Source organism: Oryctolagus cuniculus, chromosome 8 (assembly GCF_964237555.1).
Source record: "Oryctolagus cuniculus chromosome 8, mOryCun1.1, whole genome shotgun sequence".
Lineage (NCBI taxonomy): Eukaryota > Metazoa > Chordata > Mammalia > Lagomorpha > Leporidae > Oryctolagus > Oryctolagus cuniculus.
The window spans coordinates 17,968,317-17,988,641 of NC_091439.1; the positions used below are offsets into that span (position 1 = coordinate 17,968,317).

The window sequence follows — 20,325 nt, forward strand, 5'->3', positions numbered from 1 at the left end:
AATTAATGTCAGGTCTGGAGAGAATCACTCCTTATTTATGAAACGTCATTTCATTTAAACTTGTTTTTGTCCTTACTGTATTCCAAACTTTAGATTTGTGTGCTATTTACTTAAGTGGAATAAGTTCTTTTTTTTTTCCCTTTTTCTTTCTTTCTTTTTCTTTTTTTTTTGTTTCCCTCCCCCTTCAAGTAATCAATGCACTGCTGAATGAGTTCATTTTAATGCACTCAATCATGCCTCTAATGTTCGTAGCTTACGGGCGCAAGCATCAGTAATGCAGGAATGTTATATGGCTTTAGTTTGGGCCATTTCATAAAATATTCATGGAATCAAAAATGTGCATCAAAATAGCGGCTGGGAGAATTACATTTATGTTCCTGCTTTTATGGCAGCTTCACATTTAAACCCATTTGTGTTAATATCTAGTCAATCTTCCTACTTTAAAAAAAAAACTAAAATGGGAGAGATCATATACATTCTCCTTTGCTTAATATTTGTTCTAGACATCTGCTGTGATACAACAAATATCTATAAACTTTCAGAGATGGTGTGCAGACAAGAGGGGTAAGCTACAGTTTGGATAATACCCAAATGTATAAAATCTTATTTTCTTTCCATACTTCTTGTCTTAACATCCTACCAAGCATTTTGCAATTTACCACATTGTCTAGGTTTTGTTTGTATTTTTAGATAAATGGATTTCTCATTTATATGAGCTTTAGGTAAAGCAAAACTCCCTCGTAGTAGTTTTAATTTAAGAGTGCACTTTCCTTTAGGTAAAAAACTATCAATGCATGCCAGACTCCTTAGTGTTTATGTAGATGTCATATAATTGTTGAAAAACAAAACCAAACAAAATAGGGGCTCAGGCTACTTCTAGCTGTAACTGGCTACCTTTGTTTCACATAATTGTTAAGTGTTCTCCCAAGACCTGTTTTCTGATGCTACTTCATACTACTGAAATAATTTCTCTGGAAAGCCATCCCTGGTCTCTTCAACAAAACGTTACCTCTCTCTGTTTTTCCTTATTCCTATGGGGTATTAGTGGACAACCTGCATCTTTGCTTAGTGTAGAATAAAGCATTGCAGACACTTTGGCGATAGTTAGTGAGTCTTTCGCATTGTGGTTACTGCCATGATCTTAGTCTCTCCATGATGATGAGGGTTGGCTGGTGATTCCCAGTGCAACATGGCAGCAGCTCTTTAACAGCCACGAATGTTCCCCGGGGCTCCTTGTTTCTGTTTTCTGTTAACTTTTACTTTTGTGATAACTTAGTGCAGTCGTTATTTCCTCTGCCCCTCTTCCTCACTGCAAAATAACGTTAACACTGGATAATTTCTTAGGGACATCGTTTTTGGACACTTGCACTAAATACGTATCCTTCTCCCACTACTGGACTGATAGCAGGGTCTAGACACCTCACAAGCTTCTGCTATATTTCAGTTGAATACAGGGTAGTGTCTGAACTCTAAGAGGAAGTTATATAGAGATGCTTTGCACTGGATTTGAAATATGCTTCATTAGCTTTGTTCAGAATGATTTCTATATTAATGGTGTTTTTGCAACATTTATCTCAGGTATATGGGATTTAAAATTTTCAAATAATTAAAAAAAATAAAATGATCAGATACAAGCAGTATGCATTAAGTCTTACTAAATGTCATTTAACTTATTATTAGAATATTCACAGAGAAAGTAAGATAATTCTTAAAATCCTGTTCACAGTAGAAAATAGAAATTGGATAGAAAACATGTCATTGTTAATCATGCTTAAAGGGAAACAAACTTATTTAAATTACCATGCTCCTTTTGTGGCATAAGCATATGGTAAATATTTTAAAATCAAATATTGTACTACATCATACTACATGCTTTCAAATTCTGATCAGCATTTATAAAATGTAGCCAAGTTATTTGTGTGCTTGTGGACATCTGAATCACATCCTCGCTGGCTTATTTACTGGCACTGAATAATTTCAGAAATGAATTTCTACATCTGAGAATGACTGGAGCACTCCACAACTCTGTAGGCTGCCCCACCTACAGTCATGCAATCCAAGCCCAGTAACCTCATCTGTGACAAGGTGGTGAAAGCAGGGATATGAAATCGTGAGGTGACTAAGACTAGAACACCCAAAAATTTTAGGTGCCCCTATGAATGTCACTGCATGGCTGGGGAACATCCACTACATGTACCGTATAAGGCCTGTGAAATCATTTGGTGTGACCCTGCCAAGGCAGTCACAGGCAAGACTCAAAATTCAATAAATCTATAGCAGGCTAATTTTAAGTTGATAATTTTGTATAGCCTACGAATGATGCTATAAATATCTAAGTGGCCCTTGGCAGAAAAAAGTTTTCCCATTCTTGCAGAGGGAAGCAGAGAATTTATATGTAGCCAAATGATAAAACTCCTTCAGGAAGACCAATTAGGATGAATCTGTGTGCTTTGGTTAGAGGTTATTTGATATGGCCTGAGCAGAGGCAAAGAATGATAGACCTGGAAGAGACTATAATCTTGAAACTCAAACAGTGTTTTTATTTCCTCTTTAGAAAATTGATATTTTTTGCTTTTTGTTTTGAAATAATTGTAAAAGAAATTTACAAAGAAATGTACAGGGAGATCCTGGGTGCCATGCACCATGCTCCCCAAAAGTTGATATCTTGCAACTATAGTACAATAACAAGACCTAAGAAATTGTCAGTGGAACAATCTATAGAACTGACTCGGATTTCACAATCCCACTTAATCCTTATTTTTTTTCCAGAACTATCTTGTTTTCTTGTAGCTTCCTGTATCCACCTTTTCTTATTCACCTGGCTGAAAAGAAATATGTACCTGTTCTTTATGAATAGATGGATACTGGATAAAAAACGAACTCTCATATATTCCTTTCCAGGGATACAAAGCTATACTTTACAGGCAAAAAATATAGTTAACAGAGGAAACATAACGCACGTATGTGTCAGTGCTACTTTCTAGTTTTTAGAAAAATGAGGGTCGTGGGTATTTGGAGTAAGGTGTTTCTGGCAGGACGTGCTACAGGAGAGGGAGAGACATGAAAAACTATGCCTGCTTTCCTAGGAGGTAGGAAAAGATCGTCAGCTAAGAGTCAAGACAGATTAGAGTAGTGGACATCAACTTTGAGTATTTAAATCCAAGTGAAAATGGGGTTAGACGTTATTTGAAAATGATTTGAATGTACATTTCTTATTAGAAAATACATGTATTTTGGTGATAGAAGCTTAAGAAAATGCCAATAAACAGAAAGAAAAAAATCATGAGAAAATAGAAAATCAAAAAAGAAGCTGTCCAGTAAACATTATTCTACCTCCTAGAGATAACACCGAGAGTGCCTTGTAAATGTTTTCTGATGTTTTCCAGTATTTTCATTTATCATAAACCCCTGTCCATGTAATGAGATTTTCTTTTGTAATAGCATACTTATGGCCTTGTAGTCTCCTGTTGTGTAGAAGTCTCATTGTATAAATTTATCAACAAAAGTGCAATATATATTGCACACCTCTGGATACATCTTTGCCAAGGTGCCCTCTACATGATTATGGAGAGGATTTGGACCGGCCATGTCTTTACTGACATGTATACAAGTCATTTACCAATTAATCTACCCCAATGGTTGTCTTTCTTTGATATTATCATTCTTATTTGTGTGTTCATTTATTTATTTATTTGAAAGGCAGAGGCTTAGAGAGAGAGAGTCTTCCATCTGCTGTTTCACTCCCCAAATGCAACTGGCTGAAACTGGGCCGATCTGAAGCCAGAAGCCAGGGGCTTCTTTCGGGTCTCCCATGCACGTGCAGGGGCCCAGCACTTGGACCATATTCTACTGTTTTCCCAGACCATAGCAGAGTTGGAAGAGGAGCAGCCGGGACTTGAACGGGCGCCTATATGGGATGCTGGCACTGCAAGTGGCAACTTTACCCAGTGTGCCACAGTGCCGGTCCCTGTGTGTTCATTTTTTATACTGATTTTTGATACAAAATTTGGTGTAACAAATAAGAAGAAACGATATGTAATAATCATGGAAAAAGCTTCTACCTGCACTGTACCATGAAGCCTATTTGAGGAAATACATGGGAGCTCAATATGACCTGCATTTGTTAATTTAATTAGACATGATAATATTGTTATAAGGACTCAACTAATTCTTTTTTGCAGGAAGAGTACGTTGTACCTCAAGAATATAACAAATTAGTGGCTATGTTTAAATTAGCCTGTGGCATTTCTAAGAAATTCTCTGACTAAACCAAATGATAACAGAATCTGTGTTCATTGATCACCTGCTGTGTAACATGTTAAATGTGCATCAGTTCATTTCTTAAGATAGTACTCCAGATATTTATGGTATTACACTATTTCACAGAAAAAAAAAAAAGAAGTAGGCACAGAGGGCAATAATCAAACTGGGGCTAAACAGCAAAAAGTGGTGAAGCTGGGGTGGGAACAGGTTGTCTGATTGGAACTCACACTCTTTAAATTATTTTTTAAGTTATTTGAAAGACAGAGTGACAGAGAGGGAGGGAGAGGAGACAGAGAAGGATCTTCCATCCTCTGGTTCATTCCCCAAGTGACTGCAATGGCCAGGGCTGGGCCAGAGCCGAGACAGGAGCCAGGAGGTTCTTCTGAGTCTCTTATGTGGGTGCGGGGACCATCTTCCACTGATTTCCCAGGCATGTCAGCAGGGGACCAGATAGGAAGTAGAGCAGCTGGGAATTGAACTGGCACCCAGATGTGGTGCTGGCATTGCAGGTGGCTGGCCCCCACACTCACTCTTTTTTTAATTTTGTTTTTTGGCTTTTTTTTTTTTTTTGACAGAGCTAGACAGTGAGAGAGAGAGACAGAGAAAGGTCTTCCTTCCGTTGGTTCACTCCCCAAATGGCCACTGCAGCCAGCGTGCTGCACCGATCTGAAGCCAGGAGCCAGGTGCTTCCTCCTGGTCTCCCATGTGGGTGCAGGGCCCAAGGACTTGGGCCATCCTCCACTGCTTTCCCAGGCCACAGCAGAGAGCTGGACTGGAAGAGGAGCAACTGGGACAAGAACCGGCGCCCCGACCAGGACTAGAACCCTGGGTGCCGGCGCCGCAAGCAGAGGATTAGCCTAGTGAGCCACGGTGCTGGCCCCACACTCACTCTTAACCACTATGGTTGAAGTACCTACATTGAAAGTTGAATTTATGTTGATTCTAACTTTGTCACTCCAGTAGCAAAAGAGTGTTTACATTACTGAATATGATGACCATTTCCACAATACAATTGACAAGTAACATACAGTCCACAGTGTTGAATGCCAGCTCCTCTTCCAGAAACATGTTTGCTTGTCTTTTAAAGAATGAAATGACTGAAGGCAGATCTAATTTAGGCCTTGGGAAGATATATTTTAGACTGCATTATAGAGTATTATCCAGAAAGGCAGGTAAGTTATGGTCTAGTAATTAAAAAACAAAAAGAGTATATGAGGGGCCTTAATAAATGTCATGGGTAAGGGTAATTGAAAGGTAACACACATACACACATTTTCTGTGAACCTTTTTTAAGGATTTATTTATTTATTTGGAAGGCAGAGTTACAGAGAGGCAGAGGCAGAGGCAGAGAGAAAGAGATCTTTCATCTGCTGGTTCACTCCCCAAATAGCCATAATGGCCAGAGCTGAACCAATCCAAAGCCAAGAGCCAGGAGCTTCTTCCAGGTCTCCCACATAGGTGCAGAAGCCCAGGGACTTGGGCCATCTTCTACTGCTTTTGCAGGCCATAACAGAGAGCTGGTTTGGAAGTGGAGCAGCCAGGTCTTGAACCGGTACCCATATGGGATGCCGGCACTACAGGCCAAGGCTTTACCCAATACACCACAGTGCTAGTCCCTCTATAATATTTTGAAGGCCTCTTGTGCAAATGCCTCACTAGAAAGTTCAAACATTAAGGAGCAATTTGAAGATACATAAAGTCTGAATTTGTGTTTGATAACAGATGAATTGTTTCTCAAGATACTGAATTCTTCTTGAGAATGAAGAAACTGCCATCTGTTAGAAAAGCACTGTAGAATCAAGGTTGAGAACATGAGCTACGGAGTCAGACTTCCTGGGTCTACCACCGACTAGACATGCAATCTGGGGAAGCATTCTTGGCCTCACTAAGCCTTAGCTTTCTGTTCTGTAGAGTGAACTTGCTAACAGTCCCGCTCCTTAGAGTTGTTGGGAGGATTAAATGGGAAATGCATATAAAGCAGATAGCACAGTGCCTTGCATATATAATGTTGAATAAATGTTAATGAATATAATTGCTTTTAATGATTATTGCTGGACTGTCACACTGTCCCTAAATACACACAATCCCAATCAACTTCTGGTTGAAGGACACTCGTCTTATAGGTGGCTAACCAGATCAATGCTGATTCTCACGTCCAAGCAGAGAGAACTCTTTTCCCAGTTTTTCTCTTCAGCCTTAGAAATACTTTACTGTATTCCATGGTGTCTCCCCCTTTAATAGTAAAAGATAAGATGTACGCAAAATTTTTGAAAATATGTTCTGGCCTGTGGTTTATATTAATGAATGGCTTTTATTCTTCAGGTCAGCTTCTGGAAGCTGCCGGGTATTATGAGACATTCCATCAATTGACACAGGGGCGGCTATGGAAGGATGAGACAGGCCACATCCTCAACTTGCTGGCCTGTGAGAGTCTCCTGAGGACTTACAGATTACTCTCCGACAAGATGCTGGAGAATAAAGAATACAAACAGGCCATCAAAATTCTAATAAAAGCTACTGAAATAGCCAAAGAAGGTGGGTGGAAAAGAACGTTCTCGCATTGCTCTCTTTAATGGGCAGACACTGGTTCTCCCAAGGGGCAAGTAAAAATGGTCAAGTGTTAGGGTGAGTATTTCCTATGAAATGCAAAGACAAATGCCATCAATTTAGTTTCAAATTTGACTGTAAAACAGAGTTGCCTTACTGCTGACAACAGGAAATCCGTTTCTTGAAAGCTTTGTCTCCAAAATTACAATCCATCTACTGGGGTGATGCTGTAAAACAAGAAATCCACAATAAGAAGTTAAGATTATCTGTACAGGATAAGGGTATTTGTGTGTGTGTGTGTGTAAGGTCTTATATTTCTTGCAATCTGAGAGATCTGTGTAAATTCCCTGTTGTCAGGTATAGATGAAATATGATAAATACTTAGGAATAATGGGAAAATGAGACTCTAGTAAAGAATAGACCTTTGCCTCTTAAAATGTGGCCTTCAGTCCAGAAGGACAAGCACCAGCAGGAGCATGGTATGAAAGCAGAGTCGCAGGGCCCACCCCAACCGTACAGTGTTAGAATCTGAAAGTCAGCAACATCCAGGTGCCTCATGGGCACCTTACAGCAATAAAGGTGCTCTTGTGAGAGCTGGCCATATCTTTAATATTGGTTATCTTTTGCATAGGTACATATAATATTTTTTAATTTTAACATATTCTTACAAACTTTCATTTTGTGAAATGCAAGGACTTTTTTTTTATCAGATAATGATTTATCAATAGAGTAGCTTTTCCACTAAGGAGAAAAAGAAACTACATTTATGAGCTAAAGTTTATTAGCTTGTGGCTGTATTTGTTTGATTGATTGGTTTATCAAGTAATAGATGGCTTCTTTACAGTAAGCCAGACTAGGTTTCTGGGTGTGATTTTAATTGACTACAGAATAAAAGTAAGCATCTTGTTCTCTCCATTACTTCCTCTTTTCCTCTTTTTTTCTTTTTCCTTTCTTAAATAACTTCTTTAATAGTATTAGTTGAAATACTCATAGCAAATCATTCCCACTGAAAGATGTTTCCCATTAAATGAACTTCTTGTAAATATATAGTGATCTTGTACTTTCCCCTTAAGAATACTGATATAGTTAGCACTGAGATCAATTTCAACAACAAATTGTCCTCATGTGGAAAGTTATATGAAATTTCAATATAAAGGACTCTATAAATTAGGAAAAGGTTTATGACTTCAGGCTCCCATCTGCTAAGTTGTAAGGTAGTTCACAAGGAAAAGAAGGTTCCTCCACAGTATCCCCCATACCCATGAGCAATCACTCCCTGTTAGCTCTTTCTCCCAGCTCCTGGAAACCACTAAGCTGTGTTCTTCCGTTATGGATTTACCTATCCTGAATAGTTCATATAAATGAAATCATACAATGTGTGTCTAGCCTCTTTCCCTTAACCTAGTGTTTTCAAGCTTCATCCATTTTGTGTCATTTCTTCATTTCTTTTCATGTCTGAATAATATTCCATTGTGTGGTTATACCAGTATTTCTTTATCTGTTCATTTGATGGGCACTTGTGTTGTTTACACCTTTTATCTTTTGCAGCTATGTACAGCGCAGGTTTTCAACGATCTTGAGCATATATTTAGGAGTGGAATAAGTAGGTCATATGTTTAACTCACTGAGAAACAAACAGTTTTTCAGAGTTGCTGTACCATTTTACATTTCCACCAGCAATGTATGGGTTTTCAATTTAGCTACTTCCTCATTATTACTTGTTACTTCCATGTTTATTATGACAGTCATTCTAGGAGGCACAAAATATCTCACTAATGATTTTACTTGTATTTCCCTGTTGGCTAATGATGTTGAAAATTTTTCATTTGTTTTTAATTTGATCATTTGTAAATCTATTTTATAAAACTTATTTAATTTATATAAAGAGGGCATTTCATATATACAATTTCAAGCTCATAATGATACTTCTCACCCTACCTCACACCTTCCTTCCTTCCTTCCTTCCTTCCTTCCTTCCTTCCTTCCTTCCTTCCTTCCTTCCTTTTCCTTCTAACTTTTGTGATAACATACTTTCAATTTGCTTTATAATCACAAGCTTAATAAATAATTTAACTAGTAGAAAGTAGAAAAACTATTCCATGGGAATATAGACCAGAGATTTCAACAATAATCAAATCTCAAGATGCCAGTTTGGCTGAGTTGCATTCCATTGTGTATTTATATCACATTTTCTTTATTCAATCAACAGATTATGGACATTTGAGTTGATTGAATACCTTAGCTAATGTGAATTGAATTTATAGCAATAAATGGGGGTACAGAAAACTCAGATGCTGATTACCACTGGGTAAATTCCAGGAATGAGATGGCTGGGGCACATGGTAGATTGATCTTCAGATTCTTGGTCAATTTTTAGCTAGATTAATTTTTTGTTATTATTGAATTGCAAGAATTCTTTATATATTCTAGATAAAAATCTTATGTCAGATATATGATTTGAAAATATTTCTATTATATTGGTTTTCTCTTCAGTTCTTAATGGTAGCCATTGAAACACAAATTTTGATTTTGATGAATGCAAATTTATTTTTTTCTTGTGTTGTTTGCTCTTTGTATCACAGCTAAGAAGGCTTCAACCAGTCATAATGATTCACTAATATACTTTATTCTAAGACTTACTCTGTTGTTTTTTTTCCCACAGGGAGTATTTGTCACCATAAACCTTACCATGGAATTTATTGTTTACTGTTTATTTCCCATCTCTAGCCTAGTTTTATGTATATAAATATATGTGTCTCATTTTAATAGCACAAACATTTCAGATGTAACATTTGTTGTTGTAATCCTACTCCTACTGACATTTTTCTCCTCTATCTCACTGCTTTCACTTCATCTCAGTTAACAGAAGAAGTTCTCATGTTTATGACAATAGGTCTGATCTGATTTCATCATCATTTAAAAAAAAATCATCTATTATTTTTCACTTTATGTTTCTGTGTGGGAACAAACTGTTGAAATCCTTACTTAAGGTATACTAAGCTGATCTTCTGTATATTAAGATAATCAAAAATGAATCTTGATGTGAATGGAAGGGGAGAGGGAGTGGGAAAGGGGAGGGTTGTGGGTGGGAGGGACGGTATGGGGGGGGGGAAAGCCATTGTAACCCATGAGTCGTACTTTGGAAATTTATATTCATTAAATAAAAGATAAAAAAAAATAAGTTCTCATGTTTAAATTCTATTTTAAAATTAAAATTTGGTTGTCTGTGCTGTGGTTTAGTAGGTAAAGCCACTGCCTGCAATGCCAGCATCCCATATTGGCACTGGTTCATGTCCTGGATGCTCCACTTCCAATCTAGTTGTCTGCTGATGACCTGTGAAAAGCACTGAAATATGTCCCAAGTGCTTGGGCCCCGATACCCATATGGGAGACCTGGAAGAAGCTCCTGGTTTTGACCTGGCTCAACCCTCACCGTTGTAGCCATCTGGGGAATGAACCATAGTATGGAAGATCTTTCTCTGTCCCTCACCCTCTGTAACTCTGCCTTTCAAACAAATAAGTAAATAAATAAATCTTTTTATAAAAACTGATATTTGGTGTTTCCTCACTATTTGAGGTAACTGGCTCAAAAACCTCGATCATCAGGGATAGATTTTTCCTTTTTTTCCTCCCCTTTGCTAAGCTTCCCTTCACACAAAATTAGTTGCAAAAGATCTGCTGTTATCAACTCAAGCAGTTTGCTAGTGCCTTAACTCACTTACAGCATTTGACACAACAGATACAAAATGTATACAATAGATGTTTAGTTCTTTAAGAGTGTTCCTGCCACAGTCTCTTCCTTGTCTCCCATCTTTCACTTTCCTGGTCCCACGACAGCACCCATAAACCTATAGCAAAGAAGGTAGGGCCCAGATGAATTGTAAGAGTTAAAATCTCCCAGGTGTAATCAGTGATACCATCAATTCTAACAAAGTCATTTGTAAAGAGTATAATTCTCTGCCATCAGTAAAACACCTAGGGAGGAAAAAATTACTGTTGCTGCCATTTGACATCCTGTTTTCTTTCTTTTTATTTAAGGTTCATTATTTTACTTGAAAGGTAGTTTTAGAGAGAGATCTTCCATCTGCTGGTTCACTCCCCAAATTATCACAAAGGCCTGGGCCAGCTGAAGCCAGGAGCCGGGAACTTGATCCTAGTCTCCCACATGGGTGGCAGAGTCCCTGGTACTTAGGCCATTTTGGCTGCTTTATCAGGCTCATTAGGATCCTTCTTTCCAAAGAACAAAAACATATATTGCCCAAGAATTAGGTGATAGTAGAAGCCAGTCACTTCCAAAATTACAAAAAAAAAGGTAGTATTCCTCTGAAAGTAAGAACTTTAAATGCAAATATATTAAATTTATGTCACATTTACACTAGTAAATATAAACCACCTACTTTTACATGATACGTTGTAAATTTTGTTGAACAACATGTTATACCTTTATACATTTTGCTTTTATAAATAAAAAGTGGGTTATTCCTGGATTAAAACATGTCACAGGGTTTGGAAAGTCTAAATTCCTTGTAAAAAGACAATGAAAAAACATTGCCAGTGACTAGCAAAGAAAAACATGTCTGGATTTCAAAGTAAGAATGAAATTGTGTACCAGGAATCCAAGCTCTGTCATTCTCTGCAGCCAAGCTGACTTTTATAATTATTATTTATTTATTTATTTTGAAAGAATAATAGAAAGAGAGGGAGCACACATACACATAGAGATGCACAGAGAAAGAGACTTTCCATCCACTGGTTCACCCCCAGATGGCTGCAACAAACAGCACTTGGCCAGGTCAAAGCCAAGGGCCTGGAGATCCATCTGGGTCTCCTACGTGGGTGACAGAAACACAGATACTTAGTACACCTTCTGCTGCTTTCTAAGCCAATAGCAGGGAGTTGGATCAGAGGAGAAGCAACCGGGATACAATCCAGAACCCATATGGGATGCCTACTTCACAGACAGTGGCTTTACGTGCTACACCACAATGCCAGCCCCATTCTCACACAAGCTTTAATTGATAACCTTTAAGCTGAAGATAGACAAGTAGTTCTTAAATTTGCTAATTTTCTGCGCAAATTTGAAAACTTAGCAGAATTTCTGTCCCTGGGAGTACTAGAGTTTGTGCACCAACTAAAGTTGTTACAGCTATTTCATGTATGTTATTACAACTATGCTGAGCTACAGTAGGTCTTTCCATGGTGGAGTCCTATAGAAATTATTTATGAATGCCAAAATGATAACACTAGGTTGTGTATGTAGAAGGAAACCCCTTATAATTATATTGCTAATGTACCTGATTCTGACACCTGTGGTGCAGGCAAGTTGCATTTATGTTAGCCTTTTTCTCAACTAGATTTTTGGGACCATTGATAAGTCTATATAATTTTTCACAATAACTTTCTACTGTCTGAAAAACAAGAATTCTGTTTGCTGTTGTGATAATTTATTGAGCATGTTGGTAATTTTTCTCTGCCTCCCCTTTAGCAAATGACAAGAAGATGGAAGGAGAAGCTTCCTATTACTTGGGATTAGCACACTTGGCTGCTGCAGAGTACGAGACAGCATTAACAGTAAGTTGAAATTCATTTCTGTCCTTGCTGTTTTTAATTTTTATTTCTTAACATGTTATTATCAGGCCAACAGAAATGGCTTGGGCCTATTGTCAGTGTGCCTGTTCACCAAGGTGAAAACAGAATGGCTATATGTTAGAAGCATTAAAGAAGCTGCTTTCATTGTTTATAGAAAACAGTACGAAAAATCACCATGAAATGCTTTAGGGAATATGAAACTTAAATGCATGGCATAGGATGGCCCTCTGTGTTTCCATATCAACAAAGACAAGAGGAAATTGATATAAATGACACCACAAAAAAACTAAGTAGTAAAAATATTACCGTAACTTTATAATGCAATTAGGAGAAATTTTGCTTAGGAAAGAATGTGAGCCTCCAAGGCTGCAGAGTGAGTTCCATGGATACTATCTTTAGTATGGGGACTGGGGAGGGAGGCAGCAGAGGTGACGGGAAGCATTTGGGCCCAGTCTAAGAAGTAAATTGTTTCATGATAGCATTAGTGTTTGCATATTTCATGACAAGGCTTTGTTGGTCTGTCTAAAAACAAACTAAAATTAAGACCTAGCTTTGCTATATTGTAACTGAAGTCATTTTTCTTCTCTTCTTCTCTTACCTCTAGTATATTTAAAGTGTAGCTTCCTACTTCATTTCACATACCCCTGTTTTAATAACTCTACTGATGAGAAGTATTTGGCTTACTTTTTAGTGTTGAAGATATTATTTGCTCCTTTAAATCTTTATGCTGAGTAAGATTCTGGTACTTGGGTTTGGTATATTTTTCTAGCACTGTTAGAACTGGTTGTCGTGGGAGACAGGTTTTCAGAGACAACGCTTCTGTTCAGTAGTTTTCAGCTAATAATAGGCTTTCAGCAAAGCTTTTTCATGTATCTTGGGGAACATAAAGACCAAAAAGATGCACATATATCCTCAGGACCTAATTTAATGAGAGCTATCAGCTTATAAATATAACTGTAATTCAAAGCTGGATGAACAAGTGGTTTCTGAGTGTGAGATGAGAGTAGTTGGTTCCAAAGTCAAGAATAGCTTTTGGAACTGTAGACATACACAGACACACACACACACACACACACAGATTCACACACACATTCACTTGCTGAACATGAAGATATTCAGTATTTTGGGGAAAGCAATGAATTGTCAGGTGAAAGATGAAATGTGGTAGGAGTCTAAGTGAGGAAAATGGTGTAAATTAGCTCATCTCTTTCTCTCTCTCTCTCTCTCTCTCTCTCTCACACACACACACACACACACACATAATACAAGTACATGGCAAAGTAAATCCAAAGAACACCACAATACAGCTTATAATGAAAAATGAATCCTCTTTCCACCCTTGTACTCAATTTCACAGTTCTTTTCCTAGAGACAAATATAACTACAAAATTTCTGGCTTATTTTTCCAGAAGATTCTATATTTGAATATGTATAACATATACTTGTAAGGACATATACTTATATGTCCTTTTCATTGTTTATAAAAGGCTAAAGTTTTATGCACACTATTCTGCATTTTGAGTTAAATTCTTTCATAGTAATGCATACAAATTCATTTTGTAAGTTTCTAACATTTTTCAGCTCTATTTCGAGGTACAATCAATGGATAAATATGGTGTATACTTAAGATGCAAAATGTGTTTTGATATATGTATATGTTGGGAAATGATCCCCCAATCAAGCTAATTGACCTATACAACTGCTTACGTTTTTACCTTCTTTGTCTCTGAGAGCACTTAAGATCTATTCTATCATAAAATTTCAAGTACACAATACATTATTAACTATAGACTTGCTTCATCTTAGAAGGGCTGTATCATATCCCATTGTATGGCTGTACCATAATGGATTTAACTATCTCTCATTGTGGGGCATTAATGCTGTTTTCAATAATTTTTATTGCAAAGGGTGCAGCAGTAAACAACTTTGCCGAATGTGACCAATTTATTCATAGAATAAGAGTCCTAGGGATAGAAATATTGGTGTGTCCTATATTCTAGTCTTAGTATAGTCTATTAATGAATGGATTGAAGAAGCAGTATTTCATAATAAAGTTGATGAATTTCTTGCGATTGTGACTCCTTTCAGAAAATACTAAAATTGTTTTTCTGGTTATAATTGTTAATTTCATGTCTATAGCCTATTAACTAATGTGACTTTGGGAAAGTTCCTTAAGCTCTTAATTGCCTCTTCTATCCAGTAGGACTAATAACTATGCTTATGTTATAGAGTAGAATGTTTATAATGCCCTGCCACCACCACCACAAGATCCATTTCCTAATTCCTGGAACTTGTGAATATAGATGTAATTGAGTTATGGATCGTAAGGTGAGGTGATCATCCTGCATTATCTGGGTGGGCTCTAACTCCAAAGACAGCAGCCTTGTAAGAAAAAGGTAGAGGGAGATTTGAATCAGAAGACAAGAACTTCACACAGAAGAAAAGACCATGGGAAGACCAGGACAAAGAATGCGGAAGACAAGGCAAGGAATGCCTGGACCCACCAGAAGATGGAAGAGGCAAGGGAGTGTCCTCCCCTGGAATGTTCAGAGGGAGTACGACCCTGCTGACACCTTGGCTTCTGACTTCCAAGCAATAAAAGAATAAATTTCTGTATTTCTGTTATTTCAAGTCATTTGGTTTGTGGTAATTTGTTATGTCATCCCTAGGGAGGTAATTTATGTGGTAATTAAAAGAGCTAATTTATGCAAAGTTTTAGATTAGTACATGCCTGGTATGTAATAAACCTTCAATAGTAATTTGATTTCATTATTGTTGCACTAGTCTGAGTTTCTAGACATAAGTAGTAGTAGTGAAAAGGGAGAGAACTAGATGGATTCAAGAGTTGCAAAGAGGATGGTAATGGACTTATGAAGGAGACAGAGGTGTCTAAATGGGCTCTTGGTTTCTGGCTGTGGAACATGGCAGGTGCCGGTGTGAGTAATTTTATAGGTATCTGGGGAGAGTTCAAGTAGATGGCTAAGTAGGTGAGTCTGGAGCTCAAGAAGTCTACATGAGTGGTTCTGTGCATGGCAGGTAATTTTATGGATCAACTTGCCTGGGTTGTAGAATGTCCAGATAACAGGTTAAGCATTAATGCTGGGTATATCTGTGGGAGATCAGCATTTTAATTGGTAGACTGAGCAAAGCAGATTGCCACCACCATCCCCCCAACCCAATATGGATGAGCATCTTCAAATCCATTGATGGTCAACCAGACTCTTTGAGCACAAGCATTGATTTTCTCGTGCCCTCAGCACTGTAGATGTCAGGTCTTCAGACCACATCTGGAATCTATACCACTGGCTCTGCCGCTCTTAGGCTTCAGTCTATACCACCAGCTTCCCTGGGCTTCCGGCTTGCACATGGCTGAGTCTCCATGAATACTTGAGCCAACACTGAAAATAAATTTCACTCACTATATATTAATATTATATTATCACATGGTACATTATATATTTTATTAGAATATTTTGTATTATGTGTACATATATATATATATGAAAAGCTATGAGAGCATACACTTGTTTTAATACATTTAGTTTATGATGGTGTGTTCCATCAACTATGGGAACTAATACATATGGTGATTATAAGAGATTTATGTATATGTCCCATCAATTTTATTTCTCTGGAGAATCTGGGCAGTATACTCTACCCATTTGAAAGTGTTCAGCATATTGAGGCTGTGGAATAAATAAAATTTGCTAGTAAGAGGTAATAGTAAAGAGAGAAAAAAGCCTAGGACAATGCAAGGTGCAGAAGTGAGATATAAAGGAGGGTAAGCAGGTATATCCAGGAAGGTAGAAGGAGAACTGTATAGATGATGATCTTAACATGAACCAGAAAACCAGGTGTGCCTAAAAGACAGAAATGTACAAAATAAACCTGAAACCTAGCTTTGGCTTCATATTGGAAGGCAATATCTTTTAATTTTCCCTAATATCTCTTTTTTTAGGTTTTATTTATTTATTTTAAAGGCAGAGTGACAGAGAGGAGAGACAGAGATCTTTAATCTGCTGACCCATTCCCCAGATGGCCCCAACATCAAGGATTGACTCAGGCTAAAGCCAAGAGCCAGGAACGCCATTCAGTTCTCCCACATGGGTGACAAGGGCCCAAACACTTGGGCCATCTTCTGCTTGCCTTCCCATGAAAATTAGCAGGTAGTTGGATCAGAAGTGGGACAACCAGGACTTGAACTGGATGCTGGTGCCACCAATGACTGCTTAGCCAGCTGCATCACAGTGCTGCACCTCCCCTCCCCATCTTATTTTAGCCACTTTTCCCGCTTCTTTAAGAAGTAAAAGGTCATTCTTCAGATATTATCTGTCTCCCCTTTTACTTTTTTTGGTTTGGGACCCTGTAAAGGTAATTTTGATTTATGGGAGTATTTCAAAAAGTTTGTGGGAAAATGGAAAGTAAAAATATGTTTAATTTGATATCAAAAATTTGAAATCCGTGTATAACTTTTTAATAATATATATTCCATCAACTTTGTGAGTACTCTGCGTATGACGTGTGCAATTTACAGCATGTCTTTCTCTGTGGCCTCACTTTTCTGATGACCTTACTTCCAGTATACAAAACGTCCATTGCAACCTACACAGCACAGAGAGCTCCTTATTTAGTGAACATAGTATTTTACAAATACAATAAAAGTAATTAATTACCTAAATAAATGAGATGTTCCCTGGTTGTTGATTGCTTAATTGATTGATCAGAGACCAGTTATCTAATCATTAAGTAAATGTTCAATACATTAAAATAATTTTTAAAAAACTTCTTTTATTGGGACTGGACTGCCGGTGTGGTGTAGTAGGCTAAGCCTCCTCCTGACAGCCAACATCCTGTCTGGGTGCCAATTCATGTCCCAACTATTCCTCTTCTGATCAGGCTCTCTGCTATGTCCTAGGAAAGCGATGGAAGATGTCCCAAGCGCTTGGACCCTTGCAACCAGTGTGGGAGACCCGGAAGAAATTCCTGGCTCCTGGCTTCAGAATGGTGGAGCTTTGACCATTGTGGCCATTTGTGGAGTAAACCTGTGGATGGAAGACCATTCTCTCTCCCTCTACCTGTTACTCTGCTTCTCAAATAAATAAAGTCTTAAAAAATAGGAAGAAAAAGAAAAAAAAACCTTCATTTACCTTACTTTCCCACTCTTCCATCTGTTATTTCATTCCACAAACAGCGATAACAACCAGGACTGGTTCTTGCACTCGGTTGCCAACATTATCTTCATATGATTGACAGAATTGACACTGTTTCTATAACCATATGGCTGTGCAAAGAGATAAGATTGACCAGACATCAACTTTGTCTTGTCATAGTGAGTTTAATACGATGTATAGTTCAACTTAATATTTTCCTTTCCTTTCCGTGTTCGGTTTGTCTTTATTCTCTCAGTCAATTTTTTAAGGTTTATTTATTTATTTGAAAGCAGAGTTACAGATAAGCACAGACAGAGCGAGAGTGAGAGTGAGAGTGAGAGTGAGAGCGAGAGAGAGAGAGAGAGAAAGAGAGAGTCTTCCATCGCTGTTTCATTCCCCAGATGGCCACAATGGCTGGAGCTATACTGATCCAAAGTCAAGAGCCAGGAGCTTCTTCGGGGTCTCCCACACAGGTACAGGGGCTCAAGGACTTAGGCCATCTTCTACTGCTTTCTCAAGGCATAGCAGAAAGCTGGATGGGAAATGGAGCAGCTGGGACTCAAACTGGCACCCATGTGGGATGCTGGCACTGTAGGTGGTGGCCTTACCTGTTACACCACAGCGCCAGCCCCAGTCGAATTTTAAGTTCGTGATTTTTCAAGTTTTCAGTGTCTTTCCTCTCAATTCAACTTCTGTCTCTCATGGATCTCTCCCTTCCAATAATGTTATTCAACTATTTAGAGATTTTTATATGATTTTTCCCAAAGAAATTTGGCTTAGATAAATCTATCACAATAACTATTCCTAATTAATAGTTCTAATGATCTGACACAAAAAGGATTTTTAAATCTTGCCAATATATCCTAACTCAAATGATTTAATTTATTAATAAATTACTAATCCATGTAATATAAGACTGTCTTGATAAGCATATAAATTAAAGTTTGATGAGCTGTCCCTTGCTGGCATAGTGTTTATTACTGAATTGCAGAAAAGTTAAACTAAAAAAAGAGTGGATTTATTTAGGGTTAAAATGCCTACTATGAATAAAGGATATTTAGTGCAGAAAAATGATAGTTACACTAGTGAAGTTATGCAAGAGGTCATGGAGACCCTGACATTTAAGGAGGAGAATGGTACATGCATATGTCAGGTGCTAGGAAAAGAAATATAATTTCCTTTAGCCATCATCAATTTAAATTTGTGAATGTTCCACATAGAGTAAATTCTAAAGTTTAGAAGGTATCTTATGAAGTTCTATGAGTTGGGAAAAAATTTGCTAAAAATGATAATTAAGGCTTTGTGCAAGGTTGACCCGACCATATTCCAGCAATAAAGTTATTTTCAGGAAAAGGAAGGGCCTCCCTTAGCACTTTGTATGTATGAAGTTCCTTCCTCTCCAGATAGTTCATTCTACTTAAAAGTTCTGGGAACATCAACTTTCTTCAGTTAGAGAATTTTCTTCAGAGAATTATTTGCTTTCTACTATTTAGCATTAATGTTGCCTATAAAAATTATATTATTTATTTTTTCAAAAAACAGCTCTTTGCTGATATTTTTTGTTTCAATTTCATTTATTTCTCCTCTAATTAATTATTTCTTTTCTCCTACTAATTTTGTGTTTGGTTTGCTATTGTTTTTCTAGGTCCTTGAGATGCATTATTAGCTCATTTATTTGGTACCTTTCTAATTTCTTGATATAGGCACTAATTTCTGTAAACTTTCCTCTTAACACTGCTTTTGCTGTATTCCATACATTTTGATATGTTAGATTGTCATCTTCATTCATTTCCAGAAAATTTTATTTCTCTTTTCATTTCTTCTATGACCCACTGTTCATTCAGGAGCATGCTGTTCAGTCTCCATGTGTTTATGTATGATCTAGAGACACCTGAGTTGTTGGTTTCCAGATTCATTCCGTTGTTGTCAGAGAAGATGCATGGTATGATTTCCATTTTTTTAATTTACTGAGACTTGTTTTATGGCCTAGCATGTGGTCTATCCTAGAGAAAGTTCCATGCACTGGTGAGAAGAAAGAATAGTCTACAGCTGTAGGATTAAAATTTCTATAGTTATCTATAGTTAGGTCCATTTGGTCTATAACATCGATTAACTCTGTTGTTTCCATCTTGATTTTCTGTCTGGTTAATCTTCTGTTGCTGAAAATGGGGTATTGAAGTCCTCTATTACTATTATATTGGAGTCCATGTCTCCCTTTAGATCCATTCACATTTCTTTTAAAAAGACAGGAACCCTATAATTGGGTGCAAATACATTTATTATCTTCCTGTTGAATTGACCCCTTAATCATTACATAGTGCCCTTCTTTGTCTCTTTTTATAGTTTTTGAGTTAAAGTCTATTTTGTCTGATATTTTTTGTCTTTTGGGGGGTTCTGTTAGCATGGAGTATCTTTTTCCATCCTTTCATATTCTGTGTATATCAGTGTATATCTGTGTATATCAGTGGTGAGATGTGTTTCTTGTAGCCAGCAAATAGTTGTGTTTAATTTTTGATTCATTCAGCCAGTCCTTATCTTTTAACTGGAGAGTTGAATCCATTTACATTCAGAGTGACTATTAATAAGTAATGACTTGGCCCTGCCATCTTTCCTTAAATATTCCTATTGTTGACTTTGGGTTTCTTTTGCAGTTTTACTGTGAGATTTTCTGCCGTCACATTCTTTCATAGCGATGACCATGTTTCCTCAAGCATCTTTAGTAAGGCTTGCTAAATGTTGACAAATTCTTTCAGTTTCTGTTATGGAAGGCCTTTAT

General features: G+C 37.4%; 1 protein-coding gene across 5 annotated transcripts in view; it reads left to right on the forward strand.

Annotated features, from left to right (window-relative positions):
* Window positions 1–20,325, forward strand: part of TTC29 (tetratricopeptide repeat domain 29) — a 263,775-nt gene that overhangs the window by 93,258 nt on the left and 150,192 nt on the right. For all 5 annotated transcript variants that reach the window (XM_008267377.4, XM_051820003.2, XM_008267378.4 and 2 more), the window contains 2 exons: window positions 6,586–6,798; window positions 12,296–12,381. In XM_008267377.4, the coding sequence (XP_008265599.2) occupies window positions 6,586–6,798; window positions 12,296–12,381 (299 nt within the window). The remainder of the gene's footprint in view (window positions 1–6,585; window positions 6,799–12,295; window positions 12,382–20,325) is intronic.